The sequence below is a fragment of the Carassius carassius genome, chromosome 17, assembly GCF_963082965.1.
Source record: "Carassius carassius chromosome 17, fCarCar2.1, whole genome shotgun sequence".
Taxonomy (NCBI): domain Eukaryota; kingdom Metazoa; phylum Chordata; class Actinopteri; order Cypriniformes; family Cyprinidae; genus Carassius; species Carassius carassius.
The window spans coordinates 3,295,523-3,318,875 of record NC_081771.1 but is presented as its reverse complement, the minus strand read 5'-3'; the positions used below and the strand labels follow the sequence as shown (position 1 = coordinate 3,318,875).

The following is a 23,353-nucleotide window of genomic DNA, read 5'->3' as shown; positions in this document are numbered from 1 at the left end:
ACTTGTTGACAGAAGTTTGCTTTTTCAGGGTTAAACTGAGACTGAGACTTAATAGCTCTTGTATATCATTGCTCTTTTGTTGATTTCGATTGCTTCAATGGTCCTCATTTGTAAGTTGATTAGGATAATGACTAAATGTAAACGTAACATTATGACAACAGTCATAGTTACTACATTAACTGTACAACAGAAACATTTATTAAATGTACTTTAAAAGGGGAGTCAGATTTAAGTGGATTCAGATGCACCATGCCTGCCTGCAAGTCACTTTGGATAGAAAGAATCTACTAAATTAATATTGTATATGGCACGTCAGAGTTCTTCATATTGAAAGCAACAAATGCTCAACTTTTTGTTAGCATGACAGAGCATTCATCTAGCAAACGCAGTCATGTGTTTAGTAGAGGTGTTGTGGTAAAGTCAAAGAGGAAAGTCTTTTCTAGAGAATTGTTTAGCTTTCGGCATAATAGCATTTCAGATTTGACATGTAAATTGACTTATCAAAAACAAGCAATATCCTATGAACATTACACCCAAAAGATGAAAGCATTTAAATTCAGTTGAGTCTCATTTATTTTCTTATGTACAAAAAATGAGATCATATATAAACTTTACACAGTTCAAGATCTATTTTGGAAAAAGCAAATCAAAATCAAAAACACGTTCTTCACATTTCTCGAGGACTTTGTACATATGTACACATTCTTCTAGTCACATATTTCATGTTCATTAATTGAGATGAAGTCAGAATAAAATACACAATGCTCCTCAGCACAAACGATCAAAGTCACAATCCAGACTTTTTTTTTTTTTTCAAACTGACATGACAGATCTTAATTTATTCCATTTCTGTAAAGCGTGCAAACATGGCTTTCCGGACGGCATCTTTGTAAGTATCTGAAGCAGAGAGGCTGTAGTTGCTTCCTTTAGTTCCCAGACCAGCTCCCTTCATTCTCAACTGAGCCTGCAGACAAGATGACAGATTCATGTCATTCAAAATTAACCATCTGCAACACCTGTATACAATTGTTGGGTTGCAAAAACAAAAATATACATATATTTGCAGCCTAGTTCAGTTTTCCCACTGCATGTCACAGCACAGGTCGTCACAATGCTCACAGCATCATTCATTGTGAAATAACACTATTTTAATTAGTATATTTAAGTCAAACAACAAAATTACAAAAATCTAATTGAAAATCAAATGAAAATAGAAATTATATATTAAAGTTATAATATTAACTCTATACTAAAATAACCCTGCTGAAAAGATTGATAAATCTAGGACACTCTGGATTTACAACTTCAAAATTTTTGTACAATGTATTTTTTTATGCTTGTCCATGCACGTGTGTTTTTCATATACTAACAGACACTGCCTACAATGACAAATACATTTATGCTAATTGTTCAAGACCCATGTGTGTTAATCTAAATAATAGTGTGACGAGTCAGCTGCCTCCTCCCTGATTGTCACCGGCACCCCATCCTAAAATCGCCGCCCTTCACCAGGCTCCAGACTGGAGTGGGTGTGCGAGAGGAGGGGCGCTGGACGAGTCAGGGCTGGCGGCATGTGATGGGGCACACCTGAAGGAAATGGAGCCTCATCACCGCCGCTGTTTAAAAGCCCAACGCGCCTCTCCTCGGGAGATCGGTCTCTTCCCCGTGCATGCACACTGGTGTCCTCGTGGGTCCAGGAAGGGTGCGTTGAGGGACTCCCACGCCACCAGGGACGTGAGCTGCCGGACCCGCGATCCGGATGGAAACTGCACCCGTTTACACGGCCGTTGGGCCAGGATGCCGGGCCGTCCATCCCCTGCCAGTGCCGCGGCCAACGAGAGTGATGCGGCCGCTAGAGGAAGCCGCCACCCCTCGCGCCCCGGACCGAAAAGGGGAGCATGTGCGGCTGACGGACTCCGCCCTTTACCTGGACCCTTCCTCCATGAACACTGCCCGACCCACACGAATCCCACAGCACGACGAGGACACCAGATTCCCTGTTTATTTTGAACACTCTTCCCCTTTGGCCACCTTTATCCCCGGTTTGATTTCTGTTAATAAAAGCCTCTCCGAGGCCTGACACCACGCCCACTGTGTCTGTCTTGTGCTCCTCCCGCCACAGTGGTGGAGAATACGGGCAAGGCGGAGCATAGACAGCGCAGTTGGGAAACATCTGGTGACGTCACTCCCTCTTGCTTCCAAACGTTCGTGAGAACCCGAACTGGGACAGAGGAAAACCGGGGACAGCCTCCCAGCCACAAAAGGGGTAAGTGACTTCTCTGTTATTGTCATTTTGCCCTGTGGCTTGGGAGGGGGAATGTGAAGAGTCAGCTGCCTCCTCCCTGATTGTCACAGGCACCCCGTCCTAAATCGCCGCCCTTCACCAGGCTCCCGACTGGAGTGGGTGTGTGAGAGGAGGGGCGCTGGACGAGTCAGGGCTGGCGGCGTGTGATGGGACACACCTGAAGGAAATGGAGCCTCATCACCGCCGCTGTTTAAAAGCCCAACGCGCCTCTACTTGGGAGACCGGTCTCTTCCCCGTGCATGCACACTGGTGTCCTCGTGGGTCCAAGAAGGGTGCGTTGAGGGACTCCCGCGCCACCAGAGACGTGAGCTGCCGGACCCGCGATCCGGATGGGAACCGCACCCGTTTACACGGCCGTCGGGCCAGGATGCCGGGCCGTCCATCCCCTGCCAGCGCCGCGGCCAACGAGAGTGATGCGGCCGCTAGAGGAAGCCGCCACCCCTCGCGCCCCGGACCGAAAAGGGGAGCATGTGCGGCCAACGGACTCCGCCCCTTACCTGGACCTTTCCTCCATGAACACTGCCTGACCCACACGAATCCCACAGCACGACGAGGACACCAGATTCCCTGTTTATTTTGGACACTCTTCCCCTTTGGCCACCTTTATCCCCTGTTTTATTTGATTTCTATTAATAAAAGCCTCTCCGAGGCCTGACGCCACGCCCACTGTGTCTGTCTTGTGCTCCTCCCGCCACACTAGGTATACCATGGTAACAGGAGTCGTACCTCGATAGGTGCGGTGATGCCCTGCTGGTTTCGACCCAGACCTTTGCCTTCCTTCCAGCCCATGGCCTGCAGCATCTTATTACCAATATTATCACTGTTCAGACCATCCTTAGTGGGCTGTTCATAATTTCTGTAAAATGACATGACACAATATGCACTGTTATATTGTTACTGCAATTGTATTGTATTAGTAAACATCTCTACTGAAATAAACATGTGCGTCAAAAACACTTGAACTTACACTACAGGTGTTGGCTGGGTAAACTTCCTTTTCTTAGGCACAGGGGGTTCAGGGATACCGTATTTCTCTCTTCTCTCAGCAGCCCGGTCTCTGTACTTCATCTGTTCAGAACAAGGTAAAGGAACAGGAGTGTTAGTTATATCCAGAAAATGCTCTTTAAAAGGAGGACGTGTGGCTGAATTTGTAATGAGGTTTCACACCTCTGTCTCTTTCCTCTCCAGCTCCTCCAGTTCTGCTTCACTCAGTTTGGATCTCCTGAAAACCTCCAAGTTTTGCTGGAATGCACAGATGTAGATATTTAAATATGTAAATAAATAACACTCTACAGGTCAAAAGTTTGGAATGTTTAAGATTTTTAATATTCCTGAAAGAATTCTTGTATGCTTACAAAAAATTACAGTTTTTTTATATTATATTATCAATTCTTATATTTAATATTAATTATATGAAATGTTTGTTGAGCAGCAAATCAGCATATTAGAGTGATTTCTGAAGACTTGAGAATTGATGAAAATTCAGCTTTGCAACAGGAATAAATTACATTTTAAAGCAGATTTAAACAATTATTTAAATATTTTAATATTTCACATTAGTGTTTTACTGAAGTTTTGGTCAACTAAATGCAGCCATGGTGAGAAGAGACTTCTTTCAGAAACTTAATTAATTACAACTTATTTATTTGTTAAAGATGAAGTTGAAATGGTTTTTAAAATGTTTAAAAAGTGATGGCAATGATTGTAAACCAACTCAAACAGCTCAGGCTCATTACCTTGTGCAGGTCTGAGAGCTGTTGATGGCGGATCAAAGCTTCTTTATTGGGGAACTGCCTTCGGCACAGCAGACAGGCCATCTTTTTCCAGTCGGTCAGCTTGTCCTCCCGGTCATCAGCCTCCGTGACCTCCTCAGGCTCACTGTCACCACTGTACGCCGCCACCAGCCCCACCTGCAGCACAGCACAGAGAGTTAAACTAATCATCAAACACAACTTCAGAACGTGAAATGTTTTGTAATGGTGCACAGTCCATCGGGGACCTTTGATGAGGTGATCTCTTCTTCTGTGGCTTTGGATGCCTCTGTTACAAGCCTCTCCAGTGCTCCTGTCTGCTCACATGCAAAGAAAACACAAACCATGCATTATGACAAAACCATCATCATTAAAAGAGATCATCTAAGTGTCTTCAGCTTTCATACCTTCTTCTCAAATAGCGTGAATCCAGCATCTGCTGCCGCCGCCTCCTTCCTCTCCTCCTGACTGATGGGCTGGAAGCTGCCTTTGAAGTTTTCTTTCTGTTTGTTCATACTCTTGGCCCAGCGCTCCATGTCCTTCGCAATCTGACAAATAAAGATATTTTTAGAACCAGTGAAGGACTGAAATAGCTAGATTTTTGACATGTGAGTGCTGCCAGCATGTTGATAGGGTTTTGTACCTGGCTTCTAGGGCAATGCTAAAAGCTTGCTAGGGTGTTCTAATACAATACAATTGTCTGATTCCTAGATTTAACTCCCATGGAGTCTATCTGGGCTGTACAGCATTTTATAATGCAAAATCAAAATTACCATACAAATATTAAGTGATCATTTCTTAATGTTTCAAATGTTAGATAATCCAGCTTTTATGTTTGGTGCTCTGAGAAGCCAAAACACTGACTCATAAATTGCACACAGGGGTGGGGCGTTGTGATATTTTACAGGAATATCACAATTCATGATTTTATCACTATTCTTTGTCATGTTGGTTTTACTATTTTGCAAACTGTCTGGGCAGTACAGCCAAACTAATTTCTCTATTTAAAAAAAGGCTTACAAGGTAACAAAATATTAAATAAAATAATATAAAAAGAAACTGCAGATAATTAGACCAAAAAGTGGGCAAAAATAAAAATCTTTACCATTATTTTATCTTTATATAAAATATATAAAAATTACAAAGATATGCATTACAAAAACACAAAATATACAAATAAAACAAACCGTGCTTTATTTTTTTAGGTACAAGTAGGTGTATTTAACATAGCATTCAAGAAATTGAATTGACAAATAAAAATAAAACTATATACATCAATAATACATTGATTTTTATTAAACAAACTGTATTAAAGTTCGTCAGTCAAGAGCAGTGAATACCGTATTTTTTCGGACTATAAGGCGCACCCGAGTATAAGTCGCATCAGTCCAAAAAAACGTAATGATGAGGGGAAAAACATATAAGTCGCACTGGACTATAAGTCGCATTTATTTAGAACCAAGAGAAAGCATTACCGTCTCCAGCCGCGAGAGGGCGCTCTATGTCTTCAGTGTAGACTACAGGAGCATTGAGCAGCATAGAGCGCCCTCTCGCGGCTGGAGACGGTAATGCTTTCTATTGGTTCATTTCTCTTGGTTCATGTCAAATTAATTTTGATAAATAAGTCGCACCTGACTATAAGACGCAGGACCAGCCAAACTATGAAAAAAAGTGCAACTTATAGTCCGGAAATACAGTAATTATTTTCTCTTCGAGTTTTGTCGTTCACTCAAATTAATTTACTCACTCTACAGTTGTTTTAAACCTGAGTGAGCTTGGTTTCTCTTCTGTTGAACATTAATTTGAAGAATATGGGTAAGCAAACAGTTGCTGGTCCCCACTTACTTCCATACTCATTTGTTTCCTTACCATCAAAGTCAATGGGGACCAGCAACTTTTTGGTTAGCCACATTCTTTAAAATAACTTATTTTGTGTTCAGCATAAGATAGAAATTGATATTGGTTTGGGACAACGTGAGGGAGTAAATAACAATTTACATTGAGTGAACTATCCCTTTAAATGACAAGTGGCAGCATGTTTACTACTGTCCCTTTAAAACTTTCACACATCCAATATACAGGCACGTATCGGTTTTCTCTCAACTGTTAGACATGAAAGAGTAATCAAGTAATCATGCGCTATGTGACAGGCTTTTTAATGTACACACGCTGCAAGTGTAATGTTACGTGGTCAGAAAAAAGCACATGTCAGAATAGCACACCAATGAAATGTTTAACTGACAAGGGTTTAAAGCAGAGGCAAATAATGTACTTTTTGGATTTGACTGAAAATAAGTGCAGTGTCCCGTGAGTGCAAGTCTACCACTGAGGTAACATTTGAAGTGAATGTATGTCACTCTGTACAGTATATTGAGACTGAGAAGGGGCCAGAACTGCAGCTGATAGAATGTGCGCTGTAGTACGATACTACGATGGTTCTTCAAAAGCAGATTGTAGAGATGTTTCAATCATCCACGATCAAAAATCTTCATATGGCACACCCCTAACTGCATGCATGTAAATTAACAAGCATTCTAAAATTGCCAGTGAATACTTATATAGTTCAATCACAACCATCACGATTTGACTATTAAGCCACATGACAATTGTATTTCTATATCAAGATGCCCTACGGTCCATAAATTTTTTTTTTTTTTTTACCCGTTTCATTGACAAGAAAGCAAAACATGAAGTCTGTTTAGTCTTAGAACACAGCAGTACTTTTAAAAGCTTCCAAGCATATTGAATAGTTATTACCTGCTGAGCTGTTTTGCTTTTAGGTCTCTCTTTCTTCTCTTTGCTCTCCTTCTGAGAAGTGGATGTGGAGGCAGCAGCACTTTGAGCCGCGTTGTTGGCGTCCACCGCTGGCACATAGGCCTGCTTCTCCCCGTCCCAGTACAGATACTGCTGAGTCTGGGAATTGTAGTAGTACTATAGAAAAACAATATTACTTAGAACCCTCTACACACACTCAAAGTATTGCCTTGTTGAAACGCACATGGCATACATACATGGGTGTTTGGGTCATAGTACAGGCCAGTGCTGGGGTCATAATAATACCCAGAAGACTCATCGTACTGATAAGATGAAGTGTCTGGGATAGCTAGAGGAAATAAGATGGCAAAAGAATCAGAAACCTGTAGCATGATGTCTTCTGATTGGATGAAGTGGATTTAATGATCTGCTCTTACTGGCTTGGTTTTCCTGAGAGGTAGCTGTTGCTGTGCTGCTTGCTGCAGCCGTGACTGCAGAGGTTGCTGAGGCGGAAATGGTGGCAGCAGCTGTGATGAGCTGAGCTTTGCCTTCCATCTGCAATGCCTGACAATAAAAAGGGTTATAATGAGATTAGAATGATCATTACACTAGCACAGTGGTTCTCAAACCCCCAAAGATATTTCTAGCACTTCTGCTGTAATATCAAAGCTGCTTGTTTGCTATGAATTTTTGTTTACAGAAACTAGGAGTAGCAATAAATTAACATAATTACGAACAAATCCATCTAATAAGCTGCAAAAGTTTTAATAATTGAATGGGGGGGGGGGATTTTTTTTTTTCTAAATTTTTTTGGGGATTCAGCCGTTGAAATCATTTATGAAAAATCTGATATTGGAATAAAGCTACTTTCACCCAGGTTTGCAGGTAAGCTGTGAGTGGTTCATGATTACTGGATATTTAAGACTGTTTACATTCACAGATATCAATTATCAAGGTTCATTCAAGTAGTACACTTACAATAATTATTAAAAATGACTTTATTTCAACTTATTCCAGGTTGGGAAAAACACATGCTTAAACAACAAAGTTAAAGCAATGTCTTATTTGGAAACCTTTAGTCATCTTGCAGCCCTTAGAAATTAGACAAAGCCCTCTAGTGCAACCTTGTCCCTAGTTAAGAAGCACTGCACTAGAATCTAATAGTTAGTGATAGTAAAAGTTATCTAATAAACAAGTCACAGCATAAAGTCACCTGAGCAGCTGGTTGGCCAATGATATGAGGCTGATAGACCTGCGCACTCTGAGAGATCACCACTCCTGTGGCAGCAGGAAGAACCTTCACACCTGGAGCCGCTGCAAATCAAAACATACCAGTTTTCAACTTTTTTTTCCGAATGCTTTTACGTTCATAAAAGAACATGTTGTGATCTGGCAAAGTCCTACTATGATTCCCCAACTAAAATAAATAGAAAATGCCATGCGAATGCTACCTCCAAGTAAGCCATTAGCCTGGGAAGGGTCTACAGCTCCAGCCTGCTGCTGATAGTACGCCTGGTACTCCTAAACACAAACCCATCTTAGCTCAACTCAATAGTAAAATGATTTATATAAATGCGCTGGCGTTATAGAAGGTGCAGCTGACCTGTGAATATGGTACATATCCCTCCTGCAGGTAGCTGTATTCTGATGTCGGCTCCACACTCTGCTGAGGCTGCAAAGAGAAATCTAGTCAATTAAACCACTCATGCATGCATAATTCGGTTTTAACATTGAGGCACGGTTACAATAAAGTTGTACATACCTGACTGGAGGACCACTGAGCAGCTGCAATGGCTGTACTTGCGACCGAAAAAGCACTAACACGGTTTCCATCTGGCAATAAAAGGTCCCTGAGAAACAAAAAGGCATTTCAGTAAACTGAAATATTAATGAAGCTACAGTAAGTGGAAAAATTATTCAGAGTAAATCAACCGCATGGGGATACGAGCGAGAGATGCATACTTTCGAGCACTCTTGGCAAAGTCGACCCCAATAGTCTTCCCATCCAGCTTGAGAGGTGGCTGTAATCCCTGAAGGATGGTTAGGAGCTGTGACGCTTCCTGCAAAAGCACAAACATCATCAAAATCTGCTTAAAACAGTACAAAAGTACATGCAGGTTTAATCTTATCGATCATTAATCATGGACACTGGTTTCCCCTTACAAGATCAATCTCTCTCTTGGTGTTGTCAAAAGACCTGGTACTTCGGTACCAAGTTGGTACTCAAAAAAAAGAAACCATTACGTTACCAGTTTTTTTTTTGTTTTTTTTACCATTGGTACCAAGTACCAGGTTCTTGATGTGCTACCCAAGAGGTGCGCAGATGCGCTCTCTTCATGAAAGCACTGAGACATGGTGACATCAAAAGGAGGAAACACACCAAACTCTAAAGACAGACACCCAGATCAAATGAAAGCGTGCTAGCAAGTTAGTTTAACTGTGTTTCCCATACATTTATTTGTGGAGTCCGTCACGATAACAAAACTGACCGTCACAAACAGAGTTTCCAAAAGGTTTTGACTTCGTTGAATAAACATGAGAACGTGTCCAAGTTGAAAAATGGCAAGAGTGTTTACATATCACTGTACTTTTGTTATTAGAGTATATAACAACTGTGTTCACACCAAACGAGAATAGAGCATCTGGCGTGAATGATTTCAATGTTAAGTCAATGTAAATGACACGAATTGAGCGTCTGGCTCGAATGGTGCTTTTGTGCATTTATGTGTTTGACGCGAATTCGCGTCTGCCGCCCCGAGTTTTTAACTTTAACTGAAATTTAACTTTGGCATCAATTCGCACCATGTTAACCAATCAGGAGCCTGCTCAGGAGTCACTCATTCAACATGGAGGAAAGACTGATGTTGTCAGTGAGCAGTCAACCGGAGCTTTATGACACAAGTATCACACACAAGTTCATATTTCAGGAATAAAAAGGACCTCGCTTGGTACAGTGTGTTGTAAATACACATTTAACTTTTGAGTCACGTACACGTTTATCGACCCGCGGCCTTTTTACAACTATTTCCCCCCTAATATAGCCTACAGCTACTTTTCGCTAACAAGATGATGTGTTTATTCAGAGGACGTGTGCAGGAAAAAGTGGAAAAGCCCCGAATGCTTGATCAACATCAGCCATCTTGCAAACAGACAACCGCCTAGCACTTGCCCCTCCCACAAGAAGCGGATTTCGTCTCAGACGCGCGTCAATTTCACTTCAAACTTTTGCTTTCTACCCGCGTCTATTTCGCTCTAGACGCGCAAATGCATTTAAAATGTTCAAGTGGCAAACGTTATGCGGTAGACGCGAATTTGACACTCTATTCGCATTTGGTGTGAACACAGCATTAGAGGAATGTACAAATGGTTCAAAATTCAAAAGCCCTTTAAAATTAAATAAAAAGCATAGACATTTTTTATTAGCATGTTTTTGTGTTTTGCTTTGGTACCGAGATATGTGGATTTTTGGTAACGGATACTGAAACTTTGGTACCGTTACAACACTACTCTCTCTATTTGTTTAAGATGATCTTTGGAACAAAAGAGATTTGTATAGACTGAGGAAGAGATAAAACACGTACCAAAGGAGAGGCAAGTTGGACGAAGGCAAACCCTCTGTTCTGGCCCGTCTGTTTGTCTTTAATGAGGCGGATGTTGCCGGGTGAGAGGTTGGCGTAGGGGGCGAGTGCTGTCAGAATGGCTTCAACAGTGGAGTGAGGGGCAATGTTTCTCAGGATGATGGCTGTCAAAACATGCAAACATATCAGAGTAAATGCAAAACAAGAACTGCACAACACGCTACAGGTCAAACCCGTATCAGCCAACATTTGCATTTAAATTATCAGCATCAGCCTACACTGGATCATTTTGGAACCCAACTATATGCAATTGACTTTTAGATAATATTTCTTGGTGCATCCCTAATTCAAAGGTGATATTTATGGAAAAGTGCTTACTATCGCCATAATAATCTCCGCTGGGTTGGGCGTCTGTGGTTCCTTTGGTGCTGCTGGACTCAGCATCTAAAAATAAGCACAAAGAATAAAAGCACACTGAGTTTCTTTAAACACAAAAACCTGATCAAACAACATCACTGAAAGAGCCAAATACAAAGGCTTTGGGCAGGTCATTATACATAATCCCTACAATCCCAGAGTGAGACTGTCCTCAGTCAAAACGAGTGTTTTGTTTTTAAAATATTGGCATTAAGTAGGCAGGTACTATAAACTAATAATATGAATTCTTATACCTTTTAATGCCTGATTTGACTAACAAGCATATAAAACATTATGTGGAGCCATAATATAAGTTACCAGCTATAGAAAAAAAAAAAAAAAACCAGCTACCATGAGTGATAAAAACAATTACTGTTATATATTAGTTTGGAACACTGCACATGATAACATCCCCAATAAAGATCTCAGTTAAAAAAAAAAAAATGCTCCAAAGACATGACTGTGTTTGACTGGACCATCCGGATGGGTGCACACAGCGGTTTCCTGTTCAGGGAGCTACTTACCCGCTTTAGCTGCGCCACACCTGAAGCACTTCAGCCTCCTCCGGAAATTGTACAGGCCACACTGAAAGCAACCGGTCATAGTGTTTTAATTGACACTTCTGCTATGGGGCACCAGGTAACAAGCACACTAGAGTGGCTTGAACACTCACCGTGATGGGCATCCACCAAGTGGACCATTTGAAAAACTGAGATGCTTCATATATTAACTAATTTTCCAAAACAAAGCTTAGCTAGGAATGTTTAGACAACATTTCTAAGACTTTAGAGGAGTCATTTATTTTTCTACAAGATCCCATCATTTACTTTAATCCAAAACTTACAATAACAACTATACCACAGATTAACACTACCGTTCATAGGATAAGTGTTAATTAATTGGTGTAAAAAAAAAAAAAAAAAAACTCTTATGCTAAATAAGGCTGCATTTATTTGATCAAAAATTAAAATATTGTGAAATATAATTACAAATTTAAAACACCCTTTCTATTTGAATATATCACAAAATAATTTATTCCTGTGATGCAAAGCTGAATTTTCAGCATCATTACTCCATTCTTCAGTGTCACATGATCTTTAGAAATCATTATTTTCTTATTATCAATGTTGAAATCAGTTGTGCCGCTTCATATTTTTGTGGAAACAGCAATACATTTTTAGGATTCTTTCAAAGTTGATTGAGTTAAAATAGAAATCTTTCTTAACATAGTAAATACCTTTACAGTATCTTTTGATCAATTTAATGCAACCTTTGAGTAATAAAAGTATTACATTTTTGTTGGGGGGTTTTTCTCCAAAAACAAAAAACGCTGAACCAGAACCTCTTGGTTTTTCCGCCGAAACAATTTTTAAAATATCTTAATGAAATTTCAGAATACACCGGAACGATACTAAATATGAAACTGGTATTGTAAATGCAGTTCAAAATCTTGGGAAGCCCATGAAACTTACTGAGTTGCAGAGCCAGTCCTCAAACTTGTGACGGTTGTTGCTGTAGTGCATGGCAACAGTCTTGCCTTGAATGGACAGCAGTTTCTGGAAAAGGAAGAAAGGGTTTGGTTATTTTCTCTCTTACGAAGGTTTAATCTCAGCCCAAGAACAACCACATTAAGCCACGAGGGTTTAGGGTGAGGATCGCCCGGGAGGGTTTATGTGTAAGATGGTGTGTGTTTGGGACCCGAGTGTCCGGATGGGGCCGGAACAGAGTGTAAAAAAAAAAAAAAAGGCACTCCTTTCTTAAACGGCATGGGGGGGGGGGGGGACTTTCAAGACGAAGCATAGGCTTACCACACAAAACTACTAATTACAATTAAAAACATCTCATATATTTGAATAGGGATTTCCATGAAATGGGATGTTAAATACAGCACCAACACTTCTACTTCAAGCCTTGAAACTTAACATCACTTAATGAAAAAACAAACAAAAAACATTTTTAGAGTGTGATGACAAAAAATTGTGGCTTAAACCCCATTTTAGTCAATCAAGTCACACCTGAACTGTATTATGTACTTCCCTTTTATAAAATCAGTGATTAATTTACCCGTGCTAACAAACAGAGTTCTGGTAAAGTTAATAACATGAAGCCAGAGCATCCATCAAATGGCTCTTCTATGTTTTGGTCACACCTTGCCTTCAAAAACAGTGGCTTTGGTCCATTTGTGTCCATATAGTCTGCTGGGCCAGCAACTTTGTTTTTTGTTTTCCTTCCATTTATATTTTTCTACTTAATTTGCATTATTCCCCAGGGCAAAAGCTAGACTTGGTGATTAGGAAGCAACCTGATTGGTCTCCATCCATCGGGTAGCATCTTGCAAGTGATAAAACTCCACGAAGGCGAAACCTCGGCTTATACCTAGAGAGGCATTCAGATATACAGACGGGAGGCGTGTTAGTTTATATGGTTCAGTGGTACAACATTCAAACTCTGTCACAAACTGCTTCGTGACCCCCTTGACCCGGAGAGGCCAAAGAGATGTAGGGGGGGGGGGGTCGCCTGGAAGCTTTTACCATAGCAACAGCAGCTTATAATATTCTAGCTGTTGTTCTAACACGTTGAATCAATAATCAAAACCAAGCAAACGGTCATAAACATAGCTAGTATTAACAAGCAAATAATATTTATAAGACAGATGCTGCCATCAGATCGACTTTTGGATGATCTTTAATATAATTGTACTTCAAGATAAAGAAGCTACATGACTGCATCTATGTTCATGTAACTTCAATTGGCATAAAACTGTGCCAATTTCGATCCACACAAAACTTACCTCCAAACATGTATCAAATGTGCAACCTTTTTTTTTTTTTTAACTCAGCAGTCTGAAAGAGTAAACCTTGACATTTAACATGTTGCTATGGCAAAAGGCGCTTGAGCGGAAGCAGGTTGGCCCAGTGGACACAGGTTTGTTTGGGAGAGGAAGGATCCGCGGTACATCAGTCTCACCTGTTCTCTTTTTCATCAGCCTCACGTCCATTGGCTTTGGACCCTCCAGATGCTCAATGGCTGCTCGAATCTGTGGATTACAAGGAAAAGTCAGATCAAGTTTGCTAAAACCAAGCCAGCTTCAATTTCGCCTTTCATAGTGAAATCCAGGAAAAAACATCAAAGCTAAAACTAAAAACCTTATGATGACGTTTTAAAAATTCAGAAAATAATTTTGAATTGCGACAAAGACTGGTTGGAATTTACTTATTTTATTTGTAATGTATTTATTAAAATAATTTATTATTATTTTATTTTTAAATTTACTGACTGCATGCCTTGAATATTTACTGAATTAATTTGATATTATTTTTAATTCTGGGCCTGGATTTTAAAATTTCTGAAAATAATTCAGAAATTTCCATGATACGATTTTTTGGATTCCATGCCTGGAATAGTTACTAAATGTATTACTATAAAATTTTATTCACAGCCTAAAACTAACTCCCTAAGATTTATTTATATATTTTTTTTTCATTCTGTTCCTGGAAATATTTATTAAAATGTTTGTTACTGTTGTTGTTATTATTAAGTGCAAAAATGTCCATGATATAGATTTTATTCCAGTTCTGAAATGTGTGTTACATTATTGATAATTAAATTTAAAGAAATTTCCATGCAATTTCAGTAAACTCTGATATATTCAGGTTTTTCAATACTGTGGAAACCATATAAAACACTGCTTTTGGGTGTTTTATAAATGGTTACAACTTACATCTGCCTCTAAAGTGTTCATGGGCAGACCTCGGAGCATGATGGTCTTGCTCTCCTTCTCATCAGCCGGGTCTCCTCTGTAATCATGCTCAGAGTAATCACCATCCGAGTGGTGTCCATCATCAGATCCATCACTGCTGCGCCGCTTCCTTCCCCGCTGTAACACCAGTGAGATATGGTAAAGTTAACATCATTCTCATATCAAAAGATCCGATAAACAAAAACATATTTTGGTACAGTGGCATGTGAAAGTTTGGGAAACCCTTGCAGAATCTGTGAAAATGTGAATAATTTTAACAAAATAAAGAGAGATCATAATAAATGCATGTTATTTCTTATTTAGTACTGTCCTGAGTAAGATGTTTACATTTGGACCACAACACAAAAAAATTGCTGAAATTATTAAAATAACCCCATTCAAAAGTTTGGGAACCCTTGGATCTTAATACTGTGTGCTGTTACCCGGATGACCCACGACTGTCTTTCTGTTTTGTGATGGTTGTGCATGAGTCCCTTGTTTGTTCTGAACAGTTAAACTGAGAACTATTCTTCAGAAAAATCTATAAGGTCCTGCAGATTCTTCAGTTTTCCAGCATCTTTGCATATTTGAACCCTTTCCAGCAGTGACTGTATGATTTTGAGATCTTTTCACACTGAGAATTAGGGCTGCACGATATTGGGAAAAAATGACATTGCGATATTTTATTTTTCTGCGATATATATTGCGATATGAAATCTAATAAAAAATTTTCTTACAAACAAAAAAGAGGTGAGCACACTTACACTCATTTTAAATGATAAACATCGACACCATCGTGTCAATACTCTCTCGCTCTCTCTGCCCTGTCAAAACTTTCACTCTATGATGGTTAAGCTGTGCAATTAATCCGCGAATCACATTCGTCAAGGGCCGGGGAGCAGCTGGCCCGTACAGTTAATGAATAACGGATCAACTACGACAACCTACATCGCACATCCTGCGATGTGACTATCGTGGATTCGTATATCGCGATATCGATGCTTAAACGACACATCGTTGAGCCCTACTGAGAATAATTGAGGCAATTAAACACAACTATTAAAAAAGGTTCAAACGTTCACAGATGCTCCAGAAGGAAACAAAATGCATTAAGAGTTGGGGGTGAAAACTTTTGAACACTTTGAAGATGTTCACATTTTTCTTATTTTGTTGAAATATTTTTTTTTTCCATTTAGTTCTGCCCTTCGTAAGCAACAGAAGATACTTGTATGTTTCCCGGAACACAAATTAAGTACAATTTACCTCGATCTTCAAATTCCAAAAGTTTTCACCCCCCAGCTCTTAATGCCTCTTGTTTCCTTCTGGATCATCAGTGAACGTTTGAACCTTTTTTAATAGTTGTGTTTGAGTGCCTCAGTGTAAAAAAAAAAAAAAATGGATCTCAAAATCATACAGTCACTGCTGGAAAGGGTTAAAATATGCAAAGATGCTGGAAAACAGAGATTTTTCTGATAATTTTTTGCATGTCACTGTAGTCCTCACCTCAGGACTGTCTCTGCTCCAGTATCGATCTCCACGGTCACTTCGTTCACCATCGTAGCGGTCACTTCTGCGGTCGTCACTCCAGCGATGCGAGTCGTATCCACGGTCATCACGATCTCGCCGGTCCCTGCGGTCATCATCACGATACTGATCAGAGCCGTACCTGCCGCTGCGTTCTGTACGGCTAATCCTAGTTAGAACAATAAGTAATGAACATTATCAGGATGTTAAACATAAATTAGATTACAGCAAATCTATTGAAGTAAGTAAAACCTTCATAAATCATAAAACACTCACCGTTTATCTGCACCCATCTTTGTTTTTCAATATAAGGCCTGTTAAAAATATATATTATTCAAAATATACATTGAATATAGAACACACATTAAATAAATCAACATATAAAAATATTAGTTCGTTGCACATATGACATTATAAAGCCTTGTGCTGGAGTGACAAACTTGTTTCTTAGTTTAAAATACAAAATACATGGTCAATAAATTCCACGGTACATATCAAATTGCCATGGTTTTACCATTTGATAAGATCACAAAACTCTTGTAAAAGGAAATACTATGATACTTATACAAGTTGAATGCATTTCAATGGCGCAGTAACGTTATTTACTTGGTAAAGTTCATATCAATGTAACGTTACGTACCAGAATACCTATAAAGATATATGACATTTCCTTGGCGACATGTCTAAAAAAACGTATAGTAGTAGTATCATAATATGTTTTGTTGGTGTGGTCTCTTTTTTTTCGTTGTCTGAGAAGTTCAGTAAGCTACGTTACAGGAAGAAGGCTTCAAAATGGAGACCTTGTCGTCGAAATGTCGTTGGAAAAAGGCGCAAAACACGCACCAAACGACGAAAACTTACCAGATATATTTCAAAGAAGCGTTGAAATTAAATATTTCTCATATATACTGAGAAATCTAACGGCTGCTGGCAGATCCCTTCTCGACGACAGATCAAACTCTCCTTCGGGTCACTCGATGTCATCTGCAGCTAAAATGGTCTACAAGCTTCTCCTTCCCAGAATGCTTTTAGGTGAGATGGCGTGTTGTTGCTGTTGCATGATGGGAAATGTAGTTTATTTTCTTAAAGCCGCTCTTCCTCTAATGTCCAGCTGTGACATTTGGTTAGAGAATAAAAGTTTGACTACATGAAAACCTTATTGTATGTATCATGATGATTTTATTTTATATTTTTAATCTTATTATTAATACATATATTTGTTTTTCTTGTTTTATAAGTTTATTTAAAAAACATAGTAGCTAATACATGTATTATTGAAAAGAGTTACGTTAAGAGAATTACGCAATTACAGTTCACATGAATTACGTATAGAAAGCTATCACACCTGCTCAGAGAAACTACCAAGAGAGAGGAAAAAAAGAGAAAAAACCCTGAAGGTGTGGTTTCTCTTGAAATCTTCGGGAAGTTGAATCGACTCGTTTCGTTCAATACATGTGCCCCATAAAACATTTCGCGTATTCGTTTGAATCATTATTCAAAAAATACCCCAGAACTAGGATTACAAATTTCCGTTAATTTCATGTTAGCGAAAATATTCTGTTTACCGATCTCTTTTTTAATATACCGTGTACGTAGTTATCGCATCTCTGCAGTCGATTCATTGTGCGAATCGGTTCGTGTGAATCATTGAAAACAAACGATTCTATAAAAGATTCGGACGTAACTTTTCTCTACTATTGGGAGAGTTCGGTGCACTTTGTGCTATTGCGTGCTGGAAGCAAAGATGGGACATCGAAACAGGCGACAGAGGAAGCGCTCTTCAAGACCATGATAAAGGAAGCAGACACTTGAAACTGCCGAGAGAGGAACATTTTGACATTTTGTTAAATAACGCTCTCATAGTCTCCAGTAGTTTAAACGCATCCGGATTCATCAGTCCGCTGATGATGAGGAGGATGATGGTCAAGAGAGAATGACAGGTGAGGAAAACTCCAGCTAGACTCTCATTATGAGTCACACGCATTTTGATATTAATTTTAATAATATTAAAGTACAGTGAGACTGTGATTTAATAGTTCTGAAATTAATTTACAGTATTTGCAGGGTACTTTCAATGGTGCGTTCAGTGATACTTATTTTTATTTTTTTTACTGTGGTAGCCTACGTCTTTGACATCAATATGCCTTAAAACCTTAAATACTTCTATTTCAGTATCATGGTATAAATTAAAGTATCAACTATTTTACCATTTCTGTACCATTTTGGAAGGTTTTGAAAAATATGCTGATACCTTAAGGTGGTTTTAGTGTTAGACTAGTTGGGAAACTTGTTAGAGTTGTTCTGTTAGTTATTCCAGTGAAGAGCAGCCTTACTATATATTTACCCACTACATTCATTATTTCAGAAGCATAACCACACCAGTTAAGTTACTTACAGAGAATTTTTTCATTAGTCACATTAATAATTAATAAAGCCTTTCTTAGTGCCGAATAACAGGCCATGTTTTGTTTTGCAGGTGTATATTTACAGCCGTCGTTTGAATATTGTTCATGTGCAACTGTTTTCATTTCACTCTCTGAATATTCTTTTGCATATGTTTTGCATATGAACTATGGATTGGGACGACTGTAAACAACAGACTTTTTGATAAAATATTGATATTTGGGTAGATGAAAAAAAAACATGAACATGAGCAATTTATAGAGACACAAATATAAAGTATTGCATTTCCTTTATTCAAATGAAAATAATCATAATAATTTTAACCCCCTTTTTGCATTTCACTTAGTCAGCACATAGATTTTTTATATTTAAATACTAAATTGTTACATACAAAATTAATATAAACTCTCTCTCTCTCTCTCTCTCTCTCTCTCTCTCTATATATATATATATATAACTGCTTTTAAAAATGTACGAGATTAGAAATAGTTGAGATTGACAGAATGACTAATTGGCACAATAACATTTTCTGATGGCAACACAAACGATTCATGTCTAATTGTTATTCTTTTTGCCTCCAGCTCCTGTGATTACATCGGTAACTCCATCTTGGCTCAACGTCACCCAACAACCTAACATGACTTGTGAGGAAAGTGAAGATTTCAAATATTTGGCATACAAAGTCACGTACTGTGTCGTCTTCCCTATTGGATTTATCAGCAACTCTGTGGCTTTGTTTGTGTTCCTGCGTCTCACTCCAAAGAAGACGGCCAACACTGTATTCATGACTAACTTGGCTATTTCAGATGTCGGCTTCTCCTTGACGTTGCCCTTCCGTCTGGTCTATTATTTTAGGGGCGGTCAGTGGGACTTTCCTGACTGGTTTTGCCGCTTGTGTGTATTTTCTTTTTACGTCAACCTGTACACAAGCGTATTGTTTCTTACAGGTCTTAGCGCACTACGGTACATCGCCGTAGTTCACCCCATTCGCAACAAGTCCCTGGTTACGGTGCTGAGAGCCAGACTATCATGCTTTGCGATCTGGGTTTTTGTGGCCTGCTCGTCAATACCATTCCTCATGACAGGAACTATAGAGCGGAATAACAAGATGCGTTGCTTTGAACCAGGGAACAACAAGTCATGGAATCTCATACACAGCTTGAATTACGTGGGGGTTTCGTTTGGATTCGTCATTCCGTTCATTATAATTCTGGTCTGCTATGGATGCATTGTCTGCAAACTCATCAAAGGACGAAAAATTGGTAACCGAAGAGGAAACACCCGCCGGCGATCTGTGTATTTGATCGTCGTTGTCCTGAGCACATTCCTGCTGTGTTTCCTACCATATCACGTCGCTCGCACGGTCCATCTTTATGCCAAGGTTTTAAATCAGAGCTGCCCGGTCCTTGAGTTCCTGGTGAAAGTTCTGGTCATATCGTTGTGCTTGGCGACGTCCAACAGTTGCTTCAACCCCTTGTTGTACTACTTTGCAGGAGAGACTTTCCGCACGGCCATCCGTAGAGTGTCAGATCGAAGGAGTTTAGGTTCATTCAGCAATAGTGGTGTTTATCCGTCTTTTCGACGTCGAAGCAGTTCGCAGAAGTCAAGGCGCCAAGGCTTCACTTTTGTACACCAAGACTGTCTGCCCTGCTCCTGCCCAGTCATAAATGAAAAGAATTCTGATGGGTGCAAGTCTGACAAGCAACGCAAACTGTCTGACCCTGAAGAAAAGCAAGTTTGTGATGATTTGCAGTAGTAAAAGATAGTTGCACTTGTTAAAGAGGAAGAAATCAAAGTGTATAAAATAGATGTCTTTGTTGTCTTGAAAAAGTGAACCTACTGTCGGTTTTCCTTTTTTTTTTTTTTAAGTTCTCAACTGAAAGACTGAGATGTGAAAGATTTTGTGCATTAGATAAAATGTGGGTGTATATCACACAACCTCAGAAATGGGTCATATTTAGATTTGTGCAGAGATTTAGATTTTGGCAAATGCTTTTCTCCCAAGAAAACTGCATTCTGGACATGTTCTTGCAAGATTCATCCAGGCACGCTTAAAAATAATGTGGGCATTGCCATTAAAGAACCATTTTGGTTTCCCAAAAAACCCTTTAGTAAACAGTTCTTCAAAGAAACTTTTTCTAAGTGTTTAGAACATTTTAATGAAGAAACTTTTTACACCAAATGTTCTTCGTAGAACCATAAATGCCTGAGATAGCAACCCAAGCGATTGCAATGAGAATCATGCCATGCTACAATACCGAAACTGGCGTCTGAGATCTTGTTTAATAAAAACAGGATAAGTAAATTAAATAGAAGACATCTTATAAGATGTTTCAGTTTTTTTTTCATTGTGTTTTTTTCTTTTTTTTTTTTGCTACTTTTCCATTGTTTTTCTATCTAAACGTGCTGGACGGCCATGTAAGCAACGGCAGACATATGTTTAATATTCAACAGCAAGTAGGAAATGGAAAAAGTGTTTTTAGGAAAAGGAAAGAAGATAAAATTATTTCTTGCATCCAGATATGGCATACTAGATTAAATCATTCTCTGTTTATTGTAGGAAAACATGAAACAGGTCAACGTATTTATTGTAATCAGGCATAAATAATAGAGCATGTTTTAATAGAATAACAAAAATATGAAAAAGAAAGGATAAACCTCATTAAGGAAGTAAGGAGCATGGGTGTTGAATCATTTAATTTTGCAAGCCTTTTTAAAGAGCATGCAGAACAAGGGAAAATATGGTGCTATAATGAAATACATTAAAGAAATAGGATTAAACTGGAAAACAAACTAAAAACAAACCTGGTTCATCTCTCAAGTTACACAATCCCTCAAATGTTGCTCCCTGCCTTACATATTTTTTTACTGGTTCTGTTTTCAATAGAATTAACCCTTCTTTAGAATAAATACCTAAAATGAGGATTAAAAGCAAGAGTTAACAAATAATGAATAAAACATTGTAGTTTTGCATGCTCACTCTGGTAAAACACGGAACTGTATAAACCATAAAACATGGTAATAAAAGAAAGAACCTCTGTGTTTAAGAGTGCATATAGTTTTAATCAAGCTTATTCAAGAAGATATGTTTTGTTGTTACTAGAGGACATTGTTTTAAGACACAGAAATTGCTCAAATAAACATTGTTCCCTACACGAAATAAAAGTCACAAATGGAATCTTGTGTCTGAATCTCAAAAGATTCCCTTGACAGCAATGAGGTTAAATGGGGAGCGAATGGAGATGTTTGCTTAGATTTCTTTCTTCTCAAATAGACATCTCTAGTTTCAGAAGAAATCTCAAAAATGGCTTAGATTTAAAAACCTGCAATCAAAATTTAGACATCTCCCATCACATTCTTCCAAGACTAAAATATGTGATGGTTTTTTTTTTATTTAATGTATGACAACAGTTGATTTGTTTATGAACTTCCCTTAGCTACACATTTGAACAGATTATTGCAAGTTGCACTTTTAGTCAAGTGTCCAGGCAAGCAGAAGGTTTTTTCAAAGCAGCTTTTTCTGCTGATCGCACCACTGAAACATTCATCGGCATTTATCAGAAATGATTCATTGCGTTCATTTAGATCACTGTATCATATAAAAACTTCAAAGAAACATTCTTTTCCAAAAAACAACAACAACTGGGCCTACATAAAAGACCATCATCTGTTACTCCATTGAGAAGAAATTCAGTGGAACGTATGATGGCTGCAGGTCCAGGTAATGTGATTGAAGACGGGAAGAGTGTGGTTTCACTGATTACTTCTAAATACCAAGATAAAGTTAATCAGTCTTTAAGCATGCATTATATATTAGAGGCAAATTGTTATAAATTGTATCAGCGGATTTGCAAACATTTTGCTTTCCCATTGCATAGGACCAGTATGATCAATGCATTCATGAAGGCACCCTGCAAAGCTTTACTACTTTTGTGTCTTATTGAGATTTCTTAACGTTTCATTTTATACGATGGACTTTTTGTTGCCAAACTGCAAGTAAAATTTTGTTTGTAAAGCACTATGTGAAGAGGGTTGTTCATGAAGTCCGTTTGAATAAAATCACAAAAACCAAATGATTGGTCTTGACTACTGTTTGAACTATACAGCATGAGAATACTAGCATACTGCAATATATACTGTCTCCTACTTGCTAGCTTTTAAAAGCTATACTCTGTTATAAACATTTATTCCTCTGCCAGAGTCACTGAACTCAGAATCTGAATTCTACAATTTGAGAACATTTGAAACCTTTAACTAAGAGTAATGCATTCTGTGTCCTAATTTGCACTTAAATAAAGTGGGCTATTTTAGTAAATGCATATGGGAAGTAATTAGCTGGTATTTGATTTCTAATAACAATCAAGAGTGAAATTTTCTCTCAGAAACTGGTTTGTTTCTAAAGAAAGACACTGCCAAACTGAGGCATCTTCCATACATGTGGCTTAGCCTGCATACCTTTCCCAAGAAACACCAATAGGTCTGTCAGATAAGGTATAATTGGCCCAAAATCATTTCCTTTGGAGAAAAAACAACACACCAGAAAGAGATCACATCTGACAGTTATTATTGAGGCACATGTTCTCATCTAAACATTCTCGACCACCAAAGAATGTTGCATTGAAAACCATTTATTAACACGCATCAATAAAAGAACGAAAATATGCATGCAGTTTTTCTACACAGGATATCTTGCCTAGAGACACATAAGAGTCATGATAGCATCGTGTTTTTGACTACATATTCATGTTTGCAATAACACCATGTTTCTTAGCAATTCTGATGCTCGGTTTCTAGGACAGCTGAACTTCAGTACAATTTCGACATGCTCTTATGCACCGAGTTGCTGGCTCATGATTGGCTCGTTAGATTTTATTAACAAGCA

The 23,353-nt window shown here is 38.7% G+C and overlaps 2 protein-coding genes across 2 annotated transcripts; one reads left to right on the top strand and one right to left on the bottom strand.

Moving 5' to 3' along the window:
- Positions 1–555: 555 nt before the first annotated feature.
- rbm5 (RNA binding motif protein 5) lies at positions 556–17,083 on the bottom strand. Its single transcript, XM_059570451.1, has 25 exons — positions 16,930–17,083; positions 16,345–16,382; positions 16,048–16,237; positions 14,527–14,682; positions 13,773–13,842; positions 13,108–13,181; positions 12,278–12,361; positions 11,330–11,390; positions 10,767–10,832; positions 10,392–10,552; positions 8,773–8,870; positions 8,573–8,660; positions 8,414–8,482; positions 8,262–8,331; positions 8,024–8,124; positions 7,248–7,374; positions 7,068–7,159; positions 6,814–6,987; positions 4,464–4,604; positions 4,305–4,373; positions 4,042–4,215; positions 3,473–3,547; positions 3,273–3,373; positions 3,032–3,161; positions 556–964 (listed from the first exon to the last, which is right to left on the bottom strand). Exons 2-25 carry the CDS (start codon positions 16,359–16,361, stop codon positions 839–841), a joined length of 2,514 nt encoding a protein of 837 aa, XP_059426434.1. The 5' UTR covers positions 16,362–16,382; positions 16,930–17,083; the 3' UTR covers positions 556–838.
- Positions 17,084–17,807: 724 nt separating this feature from the next.
- Positions 17,808–20,532, top strand: LOC132160450 (cysteinyl leukotriene receptor 2-like). Its single transcript, XM_059570133.1, has 2 exons — positions 17,808–18,008; positions 19,053–20,532. Exons 1-2 carry the CDS (start codon positions 18,002–18,004, stop codon positions 20,225–20,227), a joined length of 1,182 nt encoding a protein of 393 aa, XP_059426116.1. The 5' UTR covers positions 17,808–18,001; the 3' UTR covers positions 20,228–20,532.
- The last annotated feature ends 2,821 nt before the right edge of the window (positions 20,533–23,353 follow it).

What these genes read in the sequence shown, in the direction of transcription:
- rbm5 (XM_059570451.1), bottom strand. An exon ending in GGCTAATGGCTTACTTGGAG is followed by an intron (nt 8,125 to 8,261) that starts GTAGCATTCGCA and finishes TTTGATTTGCAG; the next exon opens with CGGCTCCAGGTGTGAAGGTT. An exon ending in AAGAGATCACCTCATCAAAG is followed by an intron (nt 4,216 to 4,304) that starts GTCCCCGATGGA and finishes GCTGTGCTGCAG; the next exon opens with GTGGGGCTGGTGGCGGCGTA.